The 19,706-nt window shown below is 38.4% G+C and overlaps 1 protein-coding gene across 4 annotated transcripts in view; it reads left to right on the top strand.

Annotated features, from left to right (window-relative positions):
* Positions 1–19,706, top strand: part of SYNPO2 (synaptopodin 2) — a 171,722-nt gene that overhangs the window by 135,655 nt on the left and 16,361 nt on the right. For 2 of the 4 annotated variants that reach the window (XR_001902781.2, XM_003899125.4), the window contains exons 2-4: positions 1,100–1,251; positions 4,340–5,151; positions 7,538–9,720. Coding sequence is in view for 3 of the 4 variants with exons in the window: in XM_003899125.4 (XP_003899174.2) it covers positions 1,100–1,251; positions 4,340–5,151; positions 7,538–9,720 (3,147 nt within the window). In the remaining variant the exon portion in view is untranslated. Of the gene's footprint in view, positions 1–1,099; positions 1,252–4,339; positions 5,152–7,537; positions 9,721–14,788; positions 15,127–19,706 lie in introns of those variants that run through there. The other 2 variants (XM_009207481.2, XM_009207480.4) reach the window with 2 other exon arrangements.

Below are 19,706 nucleotides of genomic sequence, written 5' to 3'. Positions count from 1 at the left end.
CCTGTCCTATACGTCCTTCTTATAGTCATGGCATTTCATTCACTTTGGCAATGGGAAGGATTTTAAAATTTATTTTAATGCAGGAGATCACTTTCTCACTGGAGTGAAAAATTATGTTTTAAGACAGGGTCCTCCAGACTGGAGTGCAGTGGCGTGATCTGGGCTCACTGCAACCTCTACCTCCTGGCTCGAGCAGTTTTCCCACTTCAGCCTCCTGGCTAGGATCACAGGCATGCACCACCAAGCTGGCTAATTTTTGCATTATTTGTAATTTTTTTTTTTTTTGTAGGGACAGGGTCTTGCCATGTTAAACAGACTGGTCTCAAACTGCTGAACTCGAGATTCACCTGCCTCAGCCTCCCAAAGTGCTGGGATTATAGATGTCAGCCACTGTGCCTGGCCTGAATTATTTTATTTTATTTTATTTTATTTTATTTTATTTTATTTTATTTTATTTTTGAGATGGAGTCTTGCTTTGTTGCCTAGTTTAGAGTGCAATGGTGCAATCTTGACTCACTGCAACCTCCACCTCCTGGGTTCATGCAATTCTCCTGCCTCAGCCTCCTGAGTAGCTGGGACTACAGGTGCATGCCACCATGCCCAGCTAATTTTTGTACTTTTTAGTAGAGACGGGGTTTCACCATGTTGGCCAGGCTGGTCTCAAACTCCTGCCATCATGATCCACCCACCTTGGCTTCCCAAAGTGCTGGGATTACAGGCGTGAGCCACCATGCCTCACCTGAATAATTATTTTTAATGTCATCAATGTAAGTGTTGAACATCTTTTGTCATTCTGCTCTATTTTTTATTTCTTTTATTCTGTCTGGTTTCTTTACATTGATTTACTTTCTTTTTTCCTGTTTGCTTACAATGCCATGAATTAAATGTTGATATTATGGTAAATGTTAATACATGATAAAGTGTGTGTCTGTGTGTGTGTTCATAGTGTGGTAAGAAGTGTTCAAATGGTCTCACAGGTTAACAGGTGAATTAAAAATCAGGGCTGGTGTTATAATTGACAGACTTGTTTCTCAGAGATGGTGGCTTGCTGTTTACAAATTATATCATTCTGCTATGTCTCCTTTTCTACTCCACTCAGATTCGAAATCAGAGCAAAGCCTCCGGGTCTGGGCTCTGTGAGGGAGATGAAGTGGTTTCCATCAATGGCAACCCTTGTGCAGATCTCACCTACCCTGAAGTCATCAAACTCATGGAAAGCATAACAGACTCTCTCCAAATGCTCATCAAAAGGTACAATGGATTTGCTGGAATATGTATTTTATCTTGAAGCTACATGGGAATGATTATAGCTTTTACTACATATATAATTTGTCATTTATGGAGAAATTAGGGGTGCTTTGTACAAGGTTAGTACAGTTAAACAGAAACACCACTGTGTTTGAAAAATAGTCAATTCTATTCAATCAAACTTTCTGGTTAATTGAGAATTAAGTTGAAAATCCTTGTTTCAAGCACTTTGTTGAAAATCTTAGGTATTTTAGCCTCCTTCCTTACAAAGCTCAGTATATTGAGCATAACTTAATATTTCTTTGATAGATCAAGATTTTGTGATGGATCAGAATCACTCAATTGTAATTATCAGATGGACAGATGAATTTAAAATGTTTAAATATTAGACCGTTAAAAAGTACAATTTTTTGTTAAAAGAGGATGACTAAGAAACAGAAAAGAGAAACGACAACAAAAACTTACAAGCAGCCAGATTTCTCCAGTAAAACCAGTATTTGGGGATGGACAAAAGCAAATGATTAGAACAAGGTTTTTGCACTACCAACACAAGTCATTTGGAAATTCAATCTCTTCAAATACCACTATCCCCACGTAGTTGTATAACAATATAAAAGAAACCTTCAAATATAAAAACAAAAGAAAACAATGAGGACAATAACAACAACAACAAAAAAACTACAGCATTGCCATTTTTATGGTGTACAAATCACAGTACAGTCCATACTGATTTTGCAACAGAAGCCCTGACTATTGCATTATAATGAATCCAGAAAGGAAAGCTTTGACTTCCTGGAGAGCAGCTTTTAGGAAGATGTCAGAGGATATCTCAAGATGAACCTCAAAGTCCTCCAGGTTTTTCCTCAACTCTGCAGAAGCACTACATACAGTTCCCCCTCTGCTGATCATTCAGTATGATTCTCTTCTGGGATAAAAATGAACTCACTATGGCCAAAATCTTGAGACAACAATGGAAATCTAGTATTATTCTTATAATCTAAATATTTACCCATCAAACCCAGTGTTTAAGGCCTGAGAATCCTTCCTTCATATTACGAAGAGAAAATAAGTTTATAAAATATATAATTTGCTAATACACAATTACATTTATAAAATAAAAAATTTACAAAATAAGTAACTAGTTGGTAGGATTCAAAGTGGAATCGCAATTGAAAATGAAGTCAAAAGCAATTATTATTATCACCGCCACTACCACTATTTTAAATATCTGAATATTGTTTCCTGCAATAAATATTTCTCTCACTCATATCACTATCATCTATCAGTGGAGGACAAGTGTTTTTACTTTTCCTGAACTATTGCCCAGAGATAGCTAGGTAAGACTCTTTTAAAATAACTCCTTTAGTATTCCGTCTCTATTATCTTAAATGTTATTCAAATAAGATTTTTTAAATTCTATAATTATGACATATAAATTGTGGACTTGATGAGTACGTATGTAGACTGATGGGAAATGATTGTTTTAAGGCATAAAGCTTTACTCCCTCATGCTTTTATGATATTTACTCATGTCTATATATTTTACTTCAGCTGCTGATAAATGTTAATATTTATCTGGCCATTTGTCTGTATTCCAGTCTACAAGGCTGGCATGAATTGAAACTATTCTCTTCTCAGCTTCACAATTGATTGCTAACATAATTCAAAGTGATTTAATCTATTTCCATCCCAAGGTCTTCCTAAATTAAAACTCTCTGACCTTTTGGTACCCTCAAATTCAGTTTAACAGTGTATTGAACATTTTCTATATAATAATGATCTAATTGGCTAACATCATGCTTTTTAAATACTCTATTATAATGTTGTATAAATACTGTATTACCAGGAAGCTTTTCCAATTACTTGCATATAGAGAAAGGTGCATTTTGTTTAACTGTTAGTTTGTTTGTATTTGGCTTAGTTTTGTTTTGCCAAATGCAGTTGAAAGCAAAGTTAGGAGTAAGTATTTTGAGCATTGGTCTGAAATTGCACTACCACATAAATTCTAAGGTAAATTCCTTTGAGTAGAATACAAGTAGAAGCTCATGCCCTTCAACTGATGTTCCCTGCATTAGTCATAACTATCTTTTAAGGAAGGAGGAAAGGGGCAAAGATAATTATGCTGCTTCTAAAATTAAAAAAAAAATACGAATACAAAAATTGAAGGCATTTCCTACAGCTGTTCTGTGAATAATATTTCTAAAAACATTTACAGTTTAAATCAGAGTTTCAGAAAGAAGTTATTTAACTCTTAAACTGACATGGCTTCTTCTCACAAACCCAAATTTGCACAAACAACTGGGAAGATCAAATCAAAGAAATGTGGTGTACAGCTCTAGGCTCCTTAGCTGAAAGACAAAGGAACAGTTTCACTTCAGATATCCTAAAAAGAAAATGCTCCAAGAAACAGGTTCAAATAGAAGAAAGGGAGACATTTCAGATTATAAATACTCCATGACTTAATGATTCATTGCAGCATGGAAAGGATTTCTCTTTACACAAGAGTACTGGGCTGGGTCCACTTATTACAAAACACATGCTCACTGGGGCTTAAAAAACAGCTTCTATTTCATTCCTTTCAAGAAAGCACAGCCTCAAAAAGGCCTTCTTGAGTTATCTGTAAGTTAAGATTGATCTGAAGGTGCTGGATATGTTTATCTGACTTCATAATGTCTAGACCAAAACTTAGTCAAAAAGACATTGAAATGTTTTGTCACATTCTAGCAAACTCATTATCGGAGATACCCAGATTCCAAGTACTTACAGATAAAGGGGATCTATGTTTTTTGTGTTTTTTTGTTTTTTGTTTTTTTTGTTTTTTTTACAAATAAAAGCTGAATTTAGGATGGATTCAGGTTTCATAATCTTGTGTAAGCGTTTTGTTGTGCTTTTAAAAAAGTTTATTTGGTGTCTCTTTAAGTAATAATATGAACATGTTGCCACCTTCTGTTTTCAAATATGTTGCAATTGACATTTAGAAGAAAATATTTTGACTATATCATGTATCAGACATCACAAAAGTGTCAGGAAGTTCTTTGGCAGATGTAACATAGTCTGATTTAAGTGTCTGGAATGATTTTTCTGTGTGCAGACCATCCAGTGGAATAAATGAGGCTTTGATATCTGAAAATGAAAACAAAAACCTCGAGCATCTCACACATGGGGGTCATGTGGAAAGTACCACCCTGCAGATTCGACCAGCCACAAAGACCCAGTGCACACAGTTCTTCCTCGCCCCTGTCAAGACTGAAGTTCCCCTAGCTGAGAATCAAAGAAGTGGTCCCGATTGTGCAGGGAGCTTGAAAGAAGAAACAGGCCTGAGCTACCAGAGGGCTCCCCAAATGCCTGACTCCCAAAGAGGACGCGTGACAGAAGAGCTGATCTTAAGGGAGAAGATAGAAGCCGAACAGCCTGGCCCTGTGGTTGAGCTGCAACTGTCCCTTTCACAGGAGAGACATAAGGGCGCTAGTGGCCCTGTAGTGGCTCTCCCGGGACCTGAAAAATCTAAGTCTCCTGACCCAGACCCTAACTTGTCACATGACAAGATTGTCCACATAAATTCGATCCCCACTAATGAGAAAGCAGACCCTTTCCTGAGGTCCAGCAAGATAATCCAGATCTCCAGTGGCAGAGAGTTGAGAGTGATCCAGGAAAGTGAAGCAGGAGATGCGAGACTGCCCCGGGTGGAAGTGATCCTCGACTGCTCTGACAGGCAGAAGACAGAAGGGTGCAGGCTTCAGGCAGGAAAGGGGTGTGTGGATTCTCCAGTGGAAGGAGGGCAGTCAGAAGCACCTCCTTCTCTGGTATCCTTTGCCGTCTCATCAGAAGGCACAGAGCAGGGAGAAGATCCACGCTCGGAAAAGGATCACAGCAGACCTCACAAGCACCGAGCGCGGCATGCACGTAAGTTCTGCCTGGGCTGTCAGAAGGAGCTTGGGAGTTGGGGGCATTTTGCTGCTTCTTTGCTTGCATGAGTTTTTCAGCAAGATTTTTCTTGTTTCTCATTGGCTTAAAGAAATATTTAATTAATGCATAAAATCACAAATGTGAAATTGTGGAGAATACCAGTTTCTAAATGGGAAGCAATAAGTCTGAACTTCATATAGATTTAAACATTTTTCATGAATTTATTTTTATCCCCAAAGGCACAGGAACTGTTAAAGAAAATAATATTGTCAATGTGCCTATTCATTTTGTTTCAGAAAGTTGAAATATTTCATGTTAAAATAGCATAAGAAAGCACTTGAAGTCATGTGGACTCAGTTTAATGTCAGAAACTGTTGAGTCTGCTACTGAGAGGTGTCTTTAAAATAAAAGCTCTACCACTGATATCAAAAGCAGATCCTCGTTTTGAAAAAAATCATTGTGCAGCTTGATGATGCTTGCAGAAGTGAGTTTGACAGACAAGGACATATGTATAGTGAGGAGTTACATGATCCTCTCCGTTTTGTAAGTCTTCATTAGACTTCATCTACCTTCTAGACGCAGAAGTCAGTCTCCAGGGCCATGTGGAGGTATTTAAATGTCTCCAAACATAAAATATATTTAAATTCAGTGCTTTGTATGGCATTTTGTTTTACCCAGGGGAGAGAAGACAGAAAGAAGAATAGGGATAAGAATTGCAGTTAGGTGTTAGGATTTCTGTTGTTTTATTTCTTTCTTTCTTTTTTTTTTTTTTTTTATACTAATTTTGGAATTTTATTTGAGGATGTAAAGGCTGACAGGCAAAGGCACTTGACTGTATATATGATACACAATGGCAATGAATTCAGTTATTCAAAGTAGAATCTTAAGTCTTCTAACCTATTGTTATTCCTTTCAAAGCATATTTTTAGCATAACCATTTGTAGCTTTATTGGCAAGTGTTGTTAATCATTCCTTATACTTTAAGCATCTGTAGGCCATCTTCACATTTATAGCATATTAAACAAGAGTATTGAGACACCATTCACATACCTTACATGTTGGCAGTGAAGTTAGCAGCAACTGTGCAACTGTGACTGTCAGTTTAATAAGTTGTATAACACTAGTCAAAAAAGGAATTATATTTAGTAATAACCTCAGTTTCAACTATTTTTTCTCTAGAAAATTTGATCACCAGTAAATGCCTGTAATCATATTATAAAATTATTTCCTTGGATTATATTTTATTTTTTAAAACTTAACCATTAAGTCTGTGACAAAAAGAGCTAATTTTCAATCATAAAATAGTCAAAAAATTTTTCTTAATTTTCCACTTAACTATTTTGAGGAATTAAAAAATTTAGGGGACTCATACTCATTATCATTGAAAACATGATGTAATTATAAATTATAAATGATAGATACTATATGTTTAGTTGCTATAAATTAATTTGCCACCAATTTATTTTTTATAATAGTAATAATGAAAGAAAATTTTAAATATTTTTATTTTATAACCATCATATTCTTGTTTTAAATGACTTGATTTCTGCATCAGTTTTTACACAGTTAAGTGAGTCACAAGTCAATTTTTAAATTTCTCCAAGATTCATTCTTGCTGCAAGGAAAGTAATATTGTATTTCCAAAATAGCAATACATTTACCAACAAATCTGTCTAGAAAACTTTGTAGCTAGAGCTTCTTATATGTATTTACAATAATGTCATATTTTGAATTTTAACTAATTATTGATTCAGTACCTTCAACGATTAATTCAGTGTTTCAAATTTGTATTAATCCAGTAGCTGTGAATGGAAAGATTTGGGGCAGTTGTCAGAGTAAAAAAAGAAAAAAGAGAAAGAAGAAAACCTAAATAGCTAAATTCATTACATTAAAACATTTAGAAAATTTTGAAACATCTTCGTGGGACACTCCTCCCTTTTTAAGATTCCTGGAAACAGTTTTATATTGACACTTTATTTTAAAATATGGAAGTATGAGATATATCTCATCTTGTTTTTCAGAAAATATTATGTCTTTATGTCCTTCTTAATTCTAATTTTATCCTATTAATTGGCTTTTACTAACCAGTTTTTATTATTAAAGTGGAAGGATCTCTAGAGAAACAAATGTATGAAACATATATTCTAATCAGCATATATGAAATGTTTTTATGTAAACAAATAGAACAGTATATTATTGTAGAAGGAAATAAGAGAAATAAGAAAAAGAAATGTTTTAGATTCCTTCAAAATTCAGTACTCAATGACAATTTTATACATATTTATTTCCCCCCAGGAGAGTTCATTTCTGAGTTGCTGTGGTGTCTTCCTTGAACTCATCAGCTCAATATATATATATATATATTTTTTTTTACTCTCCCTAGGGCTCAGGAGGAGTGAAAGCCTGTCAGAAAAACAAGTGAAGGAAGCAAAATCTAAATGCAAAAGCATTGCCCTTCTTCTAACAGATGCTCCCAACCCCAACTCCAAGGGGGTGTTGATGTTTAAGAAGCGACGTCGGAGGGCCAGGAAATACACCCTAGTTAGCTACGGTACTGGCGAGCTTGAACGAGAGGCGGACGAGGAGGAAGAAGGTGACAAGGAGGATACATGTGAAGTAGCATTTCTTGGTGCAAGCGAATCAGAGGTGGATGAAGAGTTATTGTCTGACGTTGACGACAACACACAAGTTGTGAACTTTGACTGGGATTCTGGACTGGTGAACATTGAAAAGAAACTGAACAGAGGGGACAAGATGGAGATGTTACCAGACACCACAGGCAAGGGAGCCCTCATGTTTGCCAAGAGGAGGGAGAGAATGGATCAGATCACAGCCCAAAAAGAAGAGGACAAGGTAGGTGGAACGCCAAGCAGAGAACAAGGTGCTGCCCAGACGGATGGCCTGAGAACTATGACTTCTTACCAAAGAAGGGAGGAAGAGTCGGTGAGAACGCAGAGCTCTGTGAGCAAAAGCTACATCGAGGTGAGTCATGGTCTTGGCCATGTTCCTCAACAGAATGGCTTCAGTGGGGCATCTGAGACAGCAAACATCCAGAGGATGGCCCCCATGAATAGAACGGCCAAACCCTTCCCAGGGTCTGTGAATCAGCCAGCCACCCCTTTCTCGCCAACCCGAAACATGACGAGTCCCATTGCTGACTTTCCTGCACCTCCACCTTACTCTGCAGTCACTCCACCCCCTGACGCCTTCTCCAGAGGGGTATCAAGTCCAATTGCTGGCCCAGCACAGCCCCCTCCATGGCCCCAGGCTGCCCCCTGGTCCCAGCCAGCCTTTTATGATTCATCTGAGCGAATAGCTTCCCGAGATGAGAGGATCTCAGTGCCAGCAAAAAGAACAGGAATATTGCAGGAGGCCAAAAGGAGAAGCACGACAAAACCCATGTTTACTTTTAAAGAGCCCAAAGTAAGCCCAAATCCTGAACTCTTGTCACTGCTTCAAAATTCAGAAGGCAAACGGGGCACTGGAGCTGGAGGTGATTCCGGACCGGAAGAAGACTACCTCAGCTTGGGGGCAGAGGCTTGTAATTTCATGCAGAGCTCCTCTGCCAAACAAAAGACCCCTCCTCCTGTTGCTCCAAAACCTGCCGTCAAGTCCTCATCCTCCCAACCAGTAACTCCAGTTTCCCCAGTCTGGTCTCCAGGAGTGGCTCCCACCCAACCTCCTGCCTTCCCCACATCCAGCCCATCAAAGGGCACCGTTGTCTCCTCCATCAAAATAGCCCAGCCTTCTTACCCTCCTGCCCGGCCTGCAAGTTCTTTGACTGTGGCTGGTCCCTTCAAAGGACCACAAGCAGCAGTAGCCAGTCAGAATTACACACCCAAACCAACAGTTTCCACAGCAGCAGTCAATGCTGCTCAGCCTGGTGCAGTGGGACCATCCAATGAGCTTCCAGGAATGAGCGGGAGAGGAGCTCAGCTCTTTGCCAAGAGGCAGTCGAGAATGGAGAAGTATGTGGTGGATTCAGACACGGTGCAGGCCCACGCTGCTCGAGCTCAGTCTCCCACTCCATCTCTCCCGGCCAGTTGGAAGTACTCCTCCAATGTCCGAGCACCTCCTCCTGTGGCCTATAATCCTATCCACTCCCCCTCTTACCCACTGGCTGCTCTCAAGTCTCAGCCATCAGCCGCACAGGCCTCCAAACCCGGCAAGAAAAAGGGGAAGAAACCCCTTAATGCATTAGATGTCATGAAGCACCAACCGTATCAGCTCAATGCATCCTTGTTTACTTTCCAACCTCCAGATGCAAAGGATGGCCTCCCCCAAAAGTCATCAGTCAAGGTCAATTCAGCCCTGGCCATGAAGCAAGCTCTTCCTCCCCGGCCAGTGAATGCTGCCTCACCTACGAATGTGCAGGCTTCGTCAGTGTACTCGGTACCAGCCTATACCTCTCCTCCTTCCTTCTTTGCAGAGGCCTCCTCACCAGTCAGTGCATCCCCAGTGCCTGTGGGCGTTCCCACCTCGCCAAAGCAAGAATCAGCCTCATCATCTTATTTTGTGGCACCAAGGCCAAAGTTCTCAGCCAAGAAAAGTGGTGTCACAATTCAGGTGTGGAAACCATCTGTTGTGGAAGAGTAATCTTGTAGCTGAAGCTGAGTGTCCACTTTGCTTGAAATGAATTGTTTGCAGTGTTTCTTGAGTCCCTGAGAATGCCTAGCAAAGTCCTCAACTTACTTAATTTCAGATATGTCACCTCCTATTCTCGGTCCAAGGAGTATAATATTTTTAATGAGTCAAAAATCCAACTCAGATTGACCTAAAATATATTTATCTTCTTTGCACACTTAAAAAATCCAGGAGCACCCAAAAATAGACATGTACCATTATATTAAGTAAGCAGGATACTTAGGATTTGTGCTGTAGCCACAAGAAAGACAGTGATCAGTGATATCAAACATCAGGAATCAGCCTTTACATAACATGACAGCTGTGCTCCCATGCTGAAAGGTTCAAATGTAGTGAAAGTATAACCTATATTGACTGAGATTTCCCTTTTAGGTAGTGCCTTATCTCTATTACTAGTGTTAAAGGAATAAAGAATCTATCGAGGACAGGGAGCAGCTCTGGTCTGTCAATCTCAGCCACCCGTTTGATATCACAGAGAAGGTACTCGGAGGGCTGTTGGAATGTATATAGTTTAGTAAGAAGTGGGTAAGAAAGAGGGTCTTAATAATTACTGAGCACTTATTATGTATTAGGTTTTTTGCCAGATGTTTTCACATATATAAACTCATTTCAGAAGACTTATTTAAAGTAAATGGGGCGGGCATGGTGGTTCGTGCCTGGAATCCTAGCACTTTAGGAGGCCGAGGTAGGAGGACTGCTTGAGGCCGGGAGTTGGAGACCAGCCTGGGCAACATAGTGAGACCTTGTCTCAATAATAGTAATAATAATAATAATAATAATGAAGTAAATGGGATAAGGAAAGAAGGATAATTATCTTTAAAGATGGATTCCCACCCTCCCTCTCCGGTTACTTAAGGAACTAAGTGATTAGATCTCCAGTTGCCCATGAAAGCATAAGTTTGTTTTCCTCAGCTGAGGCAAGTGGTAGAGTACACAGGATAATGAAGTAACGTGTAAAAAGCAGGATGCACATAAGGTGCATGGCTGTTGTTTTACCTGGAGAAACCACATGATTGGGACCTGAAGGTTTACTGACTGACGACAGGGGCTGATTGTGAAGCACGAGGAACCCCGTGTGTGTGGAGACTGTAGGGGTGAGAACACACAATTATTAGCATCATTTCTGAGTGATCTCACAGATTTTTTTTCTTGTGTTCGTTTTGCTTTTTGACAACTGCTTCTCCCATGTTCCTTGTAATTCTATTCTCTCACCTTCACTTTATTATTTGTATTCGATGGACCAGGATAATTCAGGCAAGGTTACCTTGTAAACTTGAATTGGCCACACACCATGTCGTCACCCAGCTGGCTATGAAGTGAATAATGGTACTGAAAGTAAACCTGAAGACCTTTCTCAGATCTATTTTAAGTCTGAGTCTGACCAACCATGGAAAATATTCGACATGAATTAATGTAGAGAACTATAAAGCATTTATGACAGCTCCAAGGAAAATCATCTGCTCTATGCAGGAGATATGTTTAGAGACCTCTCAGAAAAACTTGCCTGATTTGAGGGTACACAGTACCATTTTAATCCTCTGAAAATATCTGTATTCCTGTTCTTTTTCTGCTGTCACTGTCAATCTGCTATATTTTTCACTATCTTATTAAAATATTACTGTCTTCTTTATCTGTTCAATGTCCATATTTGAAAAAAATCTTCCTTGTATGAGCTATTCTGATCTAAGTAATTTCTCTGATATTTCTCTGTATGGCTCCCACAACAATTTCATTGTTGTTAGCATATCTATTTCTCCATACATTGTAAAACTGTAATCTTTAGGTATTTCTAAAACATAAAGAGGAGAATTAAGTCAGCTGCAGAACAATGGGGCTGATTCTTCTGCTTTTTCTCTGGAAAATCTTTCATTGCTTTTGGCGGAAATTTACCTAGAGGTTACAACCACAGGCTGTAGCTTGGTCTCTTATTTGCCTTTTTGGGAAACCAATTAAGATTAATACAGGATAAAGGAAAAAAGCAATCTATTCATTATATAACACAGTTGTTTGTATTACTTGTTCCCTGCAAAGGAAATCTGTTGAATGCTTGCATTTTGAATTCTTTTGTAATAGAACAACCAAAAAAGGCTTCTTATGGTGCAGCAGGAAAAAAGATCATTTTTATAGCTTTGCATTCTTAACATAGCATTTAAAGAACGGCATGAATTAGAGGAAAGACATGGAACACACAGGTAGTCAGTTTGAGATCATCGGCTTAAAAGTCTCCTAGGATGGTAATGACCCAGAAGTATTTCCAGTTGTCTAGTGGTGTGGTATGCAGGAATGAGAAGTGTTTTCTTTCCATTTCCTGTTGGACAGGTGGCAATCTTAGCAGAGCCATTATTTGGAGTTGATAACTAAAGACGCAAATAACATGACTATGTCTTCTGGTCATCCTGGGACTATTTGGAGTTCCCCAAAACCTTATAAGAGGCATGTCAGGCATGCAGTAAAAGCATCTACAACTTCAGCTGGGCACTGGCAGCATAGGTCTCATCTTGGACCATACAGTCCCACTTTATAGAAGAGGGTGGAAGTTCTCCAAAACCAGATCCACAACAAGGTCTGACCTCACTCTGAGGGAGATGGGAAGTGGGAGGGAGAAGGACTAACCGGCTCCCTGGAGTAAGAGGAATTTGCTTTCCCTATTTCCCCACCAGGGGGCTGTATGTGCCAACTTTCAGGTTGGGGCCAAGGAAGTGATGTCAGTGTGACAGAAGGGAGTTAGACCTCCAGACATCAGCCTCCCTCCCAGGGGGTACATTTTCAATCTGAGTGTTATTGGCTTAGCTGTGTTGGTATTAGTTTGATTGGTTGGTCCGCTGGTTACGAGGTGTAGGCAGGCAGTCTTTGTTTGGTTTTTAGGACTTTGCTTCTTCCTTTGTCCTTAGCATAATTTCTAGGCAGAGCATCCACGAAGTTGATTTTCATTGCCAGCTCAAGAGTGACAATCATTTACTGAGTTCCTATGTTATGTTAGGTACCTTATGTATAGCATCCCAAATCCACTGCACGGTTTAAATACAGGCACTAGAATATAAACGAACAAGGTCATCACAGTCACTGACTTTCTGCAGGACCTTAAACATTTCTCTTTCCACAAGTTTCCCCTTAATCATGTGTCAACCTCTCTTCCTGACCGGAATATTGTGCTGTAGTGAATCTGCATAACACTTGGGATTCTAGGAGGAAGAAAGGTTCCATGGACATGTAAGTACAGCATATTCCCCTCAGTCTTCTAGGAGGGCAGAGTGAATCCCAGAACTGGTAAGAGTGGGAATCTGAGCATTGCCACTTTAATCTTACAACATTTATCATTTTGACACATCCTGTTTTTTAGAGAGGAAAAAATACACAGTTTCTGCATTGGTAGTGTAAAACATACCTCGTTAGGAACATGTTTTATAAGACACATTTGGGTTGTCATTCTAAAGCATGTCAAACTTTGTACTTCAAAATATGTTTAGTATGATTGTTAGTGGTAATGTGTATAAAGCCTTTGAATTGACTGTTTTATTTAATTTTCACAAGAAGCACTTATTTTAACCATAGGAAAACCAATCTGAGTTACAAATAGTGCTTTAAAATAAGCCCAGGTTATTTAGCTGTTCTAGAAAGTGTCGACTTCTTTCAAGAAGCAGGCATTGTAGGACAGCTGAGAATTATCACACAGCCTAAATTCTAGCCTGGCAGCATGAGTCACATCTGAGATGTAAAAACACATGGTCTACATTGAAAGAGGGTGGACTAACGTATGTGAGACCATTTTCCTATTTGCAGTTACAAGGTTAAAGAACTTTGAAGGTCATTTGACTGCTGAGTGGCATGTCGAACACTCTGTGTGGCTCTTTCACAGTAAACCCTCTTAAGAGCAGAAGACACATGGCTGTTAGTGTCTGCGTTTAGATTTAATCTATCAAATAAAGGCCCTTTGCTGCGTATGATTTCATCCAGTTATAAACTAGGGCTCCTGCAAGCACCCACATTCTAAGGGTGAGTTATTGAAATCAGTTGCTGTTTCATGAGTCACCACTGGCCCAGCAGGCATGGCATTTGAAGTCATGGTCATCAAAAAGAAATGATTGTTTTTGAAAATCTAAATGCTTGAAATGCTTCTAGAGGGAAGTCGTGGGGCGTGTGCTCATTCCCTTTTAACATCAGAGTTGTTGAGTTTGTTTTTAAACATTTTTATAAGTTCATGAGAAAAAATATATAAATTCTAAGAGCCAACACTGTATTCCCAGAAACATGACCCTCGCTGGTCTTGGTTCCACATATCATTGGACTCTGGGGGACACAAAGACGCCTGTGACACTTTGGTGCTGCTGAGTTAGTCAACAATTATTCTGGGAAAAAGCAGAATTGAATTCTTCTCTAGATGTCCCACCAGGGTTGGTCAAGGGCCACAGAGCAAGCTAATAAATTCCCACAGGATCCAGACACCAGGCAAAATTGCTCTAAGAAACCAGTGACTGTCATCCCTCTATGGTTCTAGAAAAAATAGTACAAAAACAACAGGTCATCCTATGAGCGCCATGCCAATGAAACCCCATCTTCTGGAGAAGCCCTTAAATCAGAATTATCTTTTTTCTTGATGTTGTCGGGTGCAGCCAGTTTCTTAATTTTTAAAAAAACTGTATGTTTCTGTGGTATGTATATTTGTACACCAAACTAGCTGGCACTTGGAAATCACAGCACTACTCAATGGCAATTGAATAAAGAGAAATTTAATTTTAAATATCAAATCTTGTCAGACATTTCTCAGACTTCTGATGTTATCAAAGGTTTGCCAGCCAATAAAGTGCATCCCAAGTGTACAGGAGAGAAAGCTAGACTTCTACAGAGTCCTAGAGTTTAAGCAATTTTTTGTTAATATAGGTAATAATTTTTCTAATTTTTATTTTTTGGTTCCACATGTAAAGCTCCTCGTGTTTACCTCTGTTTATGTCATTCTTGACATGTTTATCTAAATTGCATGTGCTCTGTGACTGGTGAAATGTAAATCTGGGATCTGTAGTCAAGATATCATAAGGATCTACTTCCCAGCCTACCTTTCTTCCTCTACCTGATAATGATAATACTCAAAATAACAACATTCAAAGGTAACATGAAGAAATCCTGCTTTCACAGCTCCTATTTCTTCGGCTCTTTAATAACTAGTGATGGTTTGTTCATGAAAAAAATTTTTTAAATCAAAAGATTGTACTTGGCCCAGAGTTGAAAAAATTTTAAAAACCAAAAGGTTGTACTTGGCCCTGAGTTGAAAAAAAAAAATGCACATTCTAAGAATAAACAGAAAAATGTTCTTCTTGGAAGTAAATAGCAAAAGCCATAGTGTTTTGATTTGTCTTTTCTTCAGGATACACGGTAGAAGTCAGATAATCTTTGATACTTTTATTTGGCACAATAATCAAGGCCACACAAGAACCCAGAATGAAGCATTTTGGTTCAAGTTAGGATGACATGGGTGGGGACAGAAGCTGTAGCAGTCATTCAGATAATCTCATGGGTCCTGAGGGAAAGATATGAGTGAATGTATTAAGTTTCTGCTATACGCAGGAAGTGTGTTAAATATTTTACATAAGTTTTGATAATAGCTAACATTAGCCGAGCACAAAATTTGGGCCCTGACTTGTGCTGAGTATCTTTCACAGATTACTGCTTTTAATCAGCAGTCCTCGTGAGCTAGGTATGAACATTATCCCCATTTTACAGATTACAGATGAGATTCTGAGGCACAAAGGGGTTGAGTAACTTGCCAAAGATCATACAATGTTAAGTAATGGCCCCTGGATTCAGTCTGCAGCCTGAATTCTTAACCAGTTATACTGTGATTTCATTTATTCTTCAGTATTACACTGAAAAAGAAGATATTATTTCCATTTTACAGATGAGGTATCTAAGCTCAGAGAAGCTAAACAACTTGTGCAACAATCACTATGCTTATAAGCAGTAGATTAGGGTTAGACTTAGATATTTGTCTGGCATCAAAACCTGTGCTCTCCCTACAGTACCACGTGGTTTCCACAGTCTCATCAGACCCCAGAATTTCACTCCCTGAGACTGCTTAATTGTGAATTTCCCAAACTGATTCACCAAGAGCCTACTGTCTATGCTTCGTAGATGGCTTTGACCACATTCAGTGATACTAGGAAAGACTCCATTTCCCAAGATGGCTCAGAAAATCAGATGCTATGATGCATGTTGAAAGTGAAAACCCATCTCTGAGAAAGAAGCATCTGTTTTATTAGTTTAAAAAAAAAATGAAATTGACAGCAATGTTGTGTGACTTCTCAAAATTCTTTCATTTTCTTATTTCAGAATGAATAGGTGTTGTTCATCGGCTGGTAAGGGGGAAGAACGTGATTTTTAAAAATAAAGCATAATCAAAGTCTCTGCATAAAAGGAAGTGCTCCCTTTGGCTTTCTGCCATTTTAACTAAATGTAATTCAGGGAACTTTCTTATTAAGTAGTGAATCAGCACCTAGCATGGCTTGCTACTAAATCAATAATAACTTAAGGCATTTCAACAAGAATAATTCTCAACAGAATATTACTGAGGGAGTCACAAGTTTTCAGTATTTCAGATTACACTCTGAAAAATAGTTACCCCTGGAATCTTAGAGTGTCACAGTGCCAATCCCAGTCAGGCTAGCAGTCAAGTGCATGAGGCAGCAAACCCTTCCCGCCTCAAAGATTCCTCAGTGGAAGATTTCTCAACAGTTATTTCTGTCAAAGGCTTCCCAGCAAGGACACTTTTAAACCTTACATTTTTTCCAGTCATTTTTTTTTTTCCTTTTATATATCATTGTTATTTTGAAAACATCTCCTGAGGAACTAGTGTAATAGATTCTAAACATGGGTTTTGAATAGTCCCAACACCAACTTCAAAAAAAGAAGATGTGAGCTCCTAGGTTAATTGTAAAAACTCATTACATTTGCAGGGCTTTATTGCCTTAATTTAAAATCATAGAGCCACTAATAAGGTAACAATTATGAGGGCTTATGATATGCTAGGTACCATTCTAAGCACTTTTTTTTTGTCACCACAAAATGATGAAAGTATGATATAGGTACTATTATCATCCCACTTTAAGATGAGGAAATTGAGGTAAAGAAAAGTTAAGGAACTTGTGTAACATGGTAGGGCTAAATCTCAGGACCCAACAGTCAAAATCCATGGCCGTCTTCTAACCACAAGGCTATAATATCTCCCTTAATTGCAAGAAGACTCAGGTCACAGATAAAAGGAACTGCTCATCAGAAGTGATGAGTTTTACATGTCTCAGACATAACTCCAAAGTTTACACTAAACCTTCTAAATCAAAGTAAGAAATACTGAAACATCTTAGAGTGTGGTAGCTCCAAGCGATAGACATTTTTAAACAAGGTACATGGGGAAAAGCTGTAGTTTTTATTTCCATCAGCCTATTTGCTTATTATAACTCAATAATGGCGAAGGGAAGCTCAGCATTTTGCTGGTTTCCATTGAACAAATTCTCACAATGCACTAGACCAAATGCCTCAAACACCTACTGCTTCCAGCCAACCAGCATCATATATTATCAGAGTTATGGTAATTTATACCTGGCAAATAAAGGAAGAACAGAATAGTGATGAGAGAAACCCTCAAATTTCAGTAACAATAATGCAGAGATTAAGATTCCTTCCAATTTTTAAATTAAAAAGAAGACATGATTTTTTTTTTAATTTAGGAAAAGCAAAAAGTAATCATGTCTTAAATGAACTTCACATACTATTAGATGAGATAAGATGTGTAAACCTTGAGCCCACAAGAAATACATTTGTAGTGGTTAAGAGTGTGGGCTCTAGGGCCACACTGCCTGCCTCTGAGTCCCAGGCCTGCCTCCTGCTGGTTGGGAGACTTTAGATAAAGGATTCAGTCACCCTGTGCTTCAGTACCTCAGCAGTGAAATGGAAACAATAATAGGTGTACTTCACAAGTCATTATGAAGGTTAAATGAAACAAATGCATTACGTATATAAAGCAGTGCCTGACACAGAGAAAGTACTCAACACATGTTAGCTATTGTTATTATTCTAAGGGGCACTCAATAAACAATAGCTACTATTTCAAAAACTTCCAATGAGGAAAACACAATTAAACAAGTTCTTTTGTGTTCTCTGTTAATATGAATCCCACTTTGAGACCCACAACTAAAATAGAAAAGGTAGAAGGAGTGTCGCTATCAATCTCACATTGACACAAGAAATCTATTCCCAGGAGTTGTTAATTGAGAGATCTTTGTTTTTTCTCTTTTTTCTTCTTACTGAAGTTTATATGTTTACATTCCTCTGTATTCAACTTGTTTGTCCATTTTTTCCTGCTTTGCATTCATCTATTGTGCTAGCATTCTTTTCGTGATATACAAAGATGAGACCAGATTCAAAAAGACTGGTTCAATATTTTTATAAAATAAACTTAACATCATCTTTGAGCCTCTACTATAAAGACACTGTTTCAGTTCAAAGTACCAATATTAAATAGAATGAATGTAGTAGACTTAGCAATATGAAGAGAGCTCTTCTGGGGAAATGTTTGTAAACCAAACATATTCTCTAAACAGGATAGTTGGTATTCTGAGTAACCTGGTAGCACAGTTGAAGCTTAAATAGGCCTATTACACTGAAAGTGGAGCAGTTGGCAACTCTATCCCTGAGACTACCCCACTTCAGACCTGCAACAGTTGGGCTGACCTAGGAGGGCGCAGCTCACAGCTGTCCTTATCCCTCCTTTCCACACTGTCCTAGGACAAAGGGTCAGCAACCTGGCCTTTTTAGAGTAATTGATCCCCTTGCCTGAGGAGCATGATCACTTTCCAAAAACAGAAAGAGTGAAACCTTGGCCTGAACAGAGCAAACTCCCAGCTCAGGGCAAGTGATGAAAAACAGTTCTAAGAAGCTGAGCCACTGACATAGGGAGGAACTTAATATTCCAGCTGCCTTTCAAACCCAGGGAATTTTTGTGGGTTTTCTGGTACTTCTAGAATCCTTCTGAGTCAGAAGCAGAAGTCAAGACTCATCTTGAAGATAAAAAATCAAAGCAAGCTGAGATTCTGAACATTGTATCTGAATCCAGAATAGCTTTTGTTTCAAAAACAATTAAATAGATTTAGTTTTACTCTCCTTTTGTGCCATTTAATTACATTTGAAAATAAAGCAAAACTAGATCTCTTTCTGCACTAAAAACCCATTAGTTCTTTTTTCACCTAGCATATCTAACATTGATAAAGAAATGTTCACAAAACCATTTTCTAGGGCTAAGACTCTCTAAGGAATTGGTTGAACTAATATAAAGTACTAATTTAAGGTTTCATTCCAATCCTTCCACAATTAGATCTTTGGTTTGGAGTTTTGTTTTTGTTTTTGTTTTTTTAATTCACACTCATAGTCTGCTGGTTGTGGTTGGATGACTTATTACTGTTTGTCAAGTGGTGCGGATCATAATTCTCCACGTAAGTCCAATATGGGCTAGATTTTGAATTCTACATTATGAAATACTCACTGAAATATCACAACTCATTGTGGGTGGTATTACTGAAATAAAGAGCAATGTTAAATATACTACTTAGAACTTTTAATTTTAGTTTTACATTGAATGGACTATTATGATTTCTTTTATATACAGCACTTTAGTATGAGCAAACTATTCCCTTCATGGTGTTGCAACATATAACTTTCCAATTTTTGCTCCTGGTATAAAATTAAGATTTCCCCACCTTAGAGACAGCCCCACCTTAGAGATTCTGATTTACTAGGTCTGGGTGGGGCCTAGGAATTTGTTTTTGTAACATTCAACCTAGGTGATTCTAATGCTAATGGCCTGTGAACTACACTTTGAAAAACACTTTTCTAACATGCGAACCACTTAAGTCAACTTTATTCTT

Source organism: Papio anubis, chromosome 3, assembly GCF_008728515.1.
Source record: "Papio anubis isolate 15944 chromosome 3, Panubis1.0, whole genome shotgun sequence".
In the NCBI taxonomy this organism is placed as follows: domain Eukaryota; kingdom Metazoa; phylum Chordata; class Mammalia; order Primates; family Cercopithecidae; genus Papio; species Papio anubis.
Note: the sequence above shows the minus strand (reverse complement) of the source record. Positions and strands in the feature narration are given on the sequence as shown.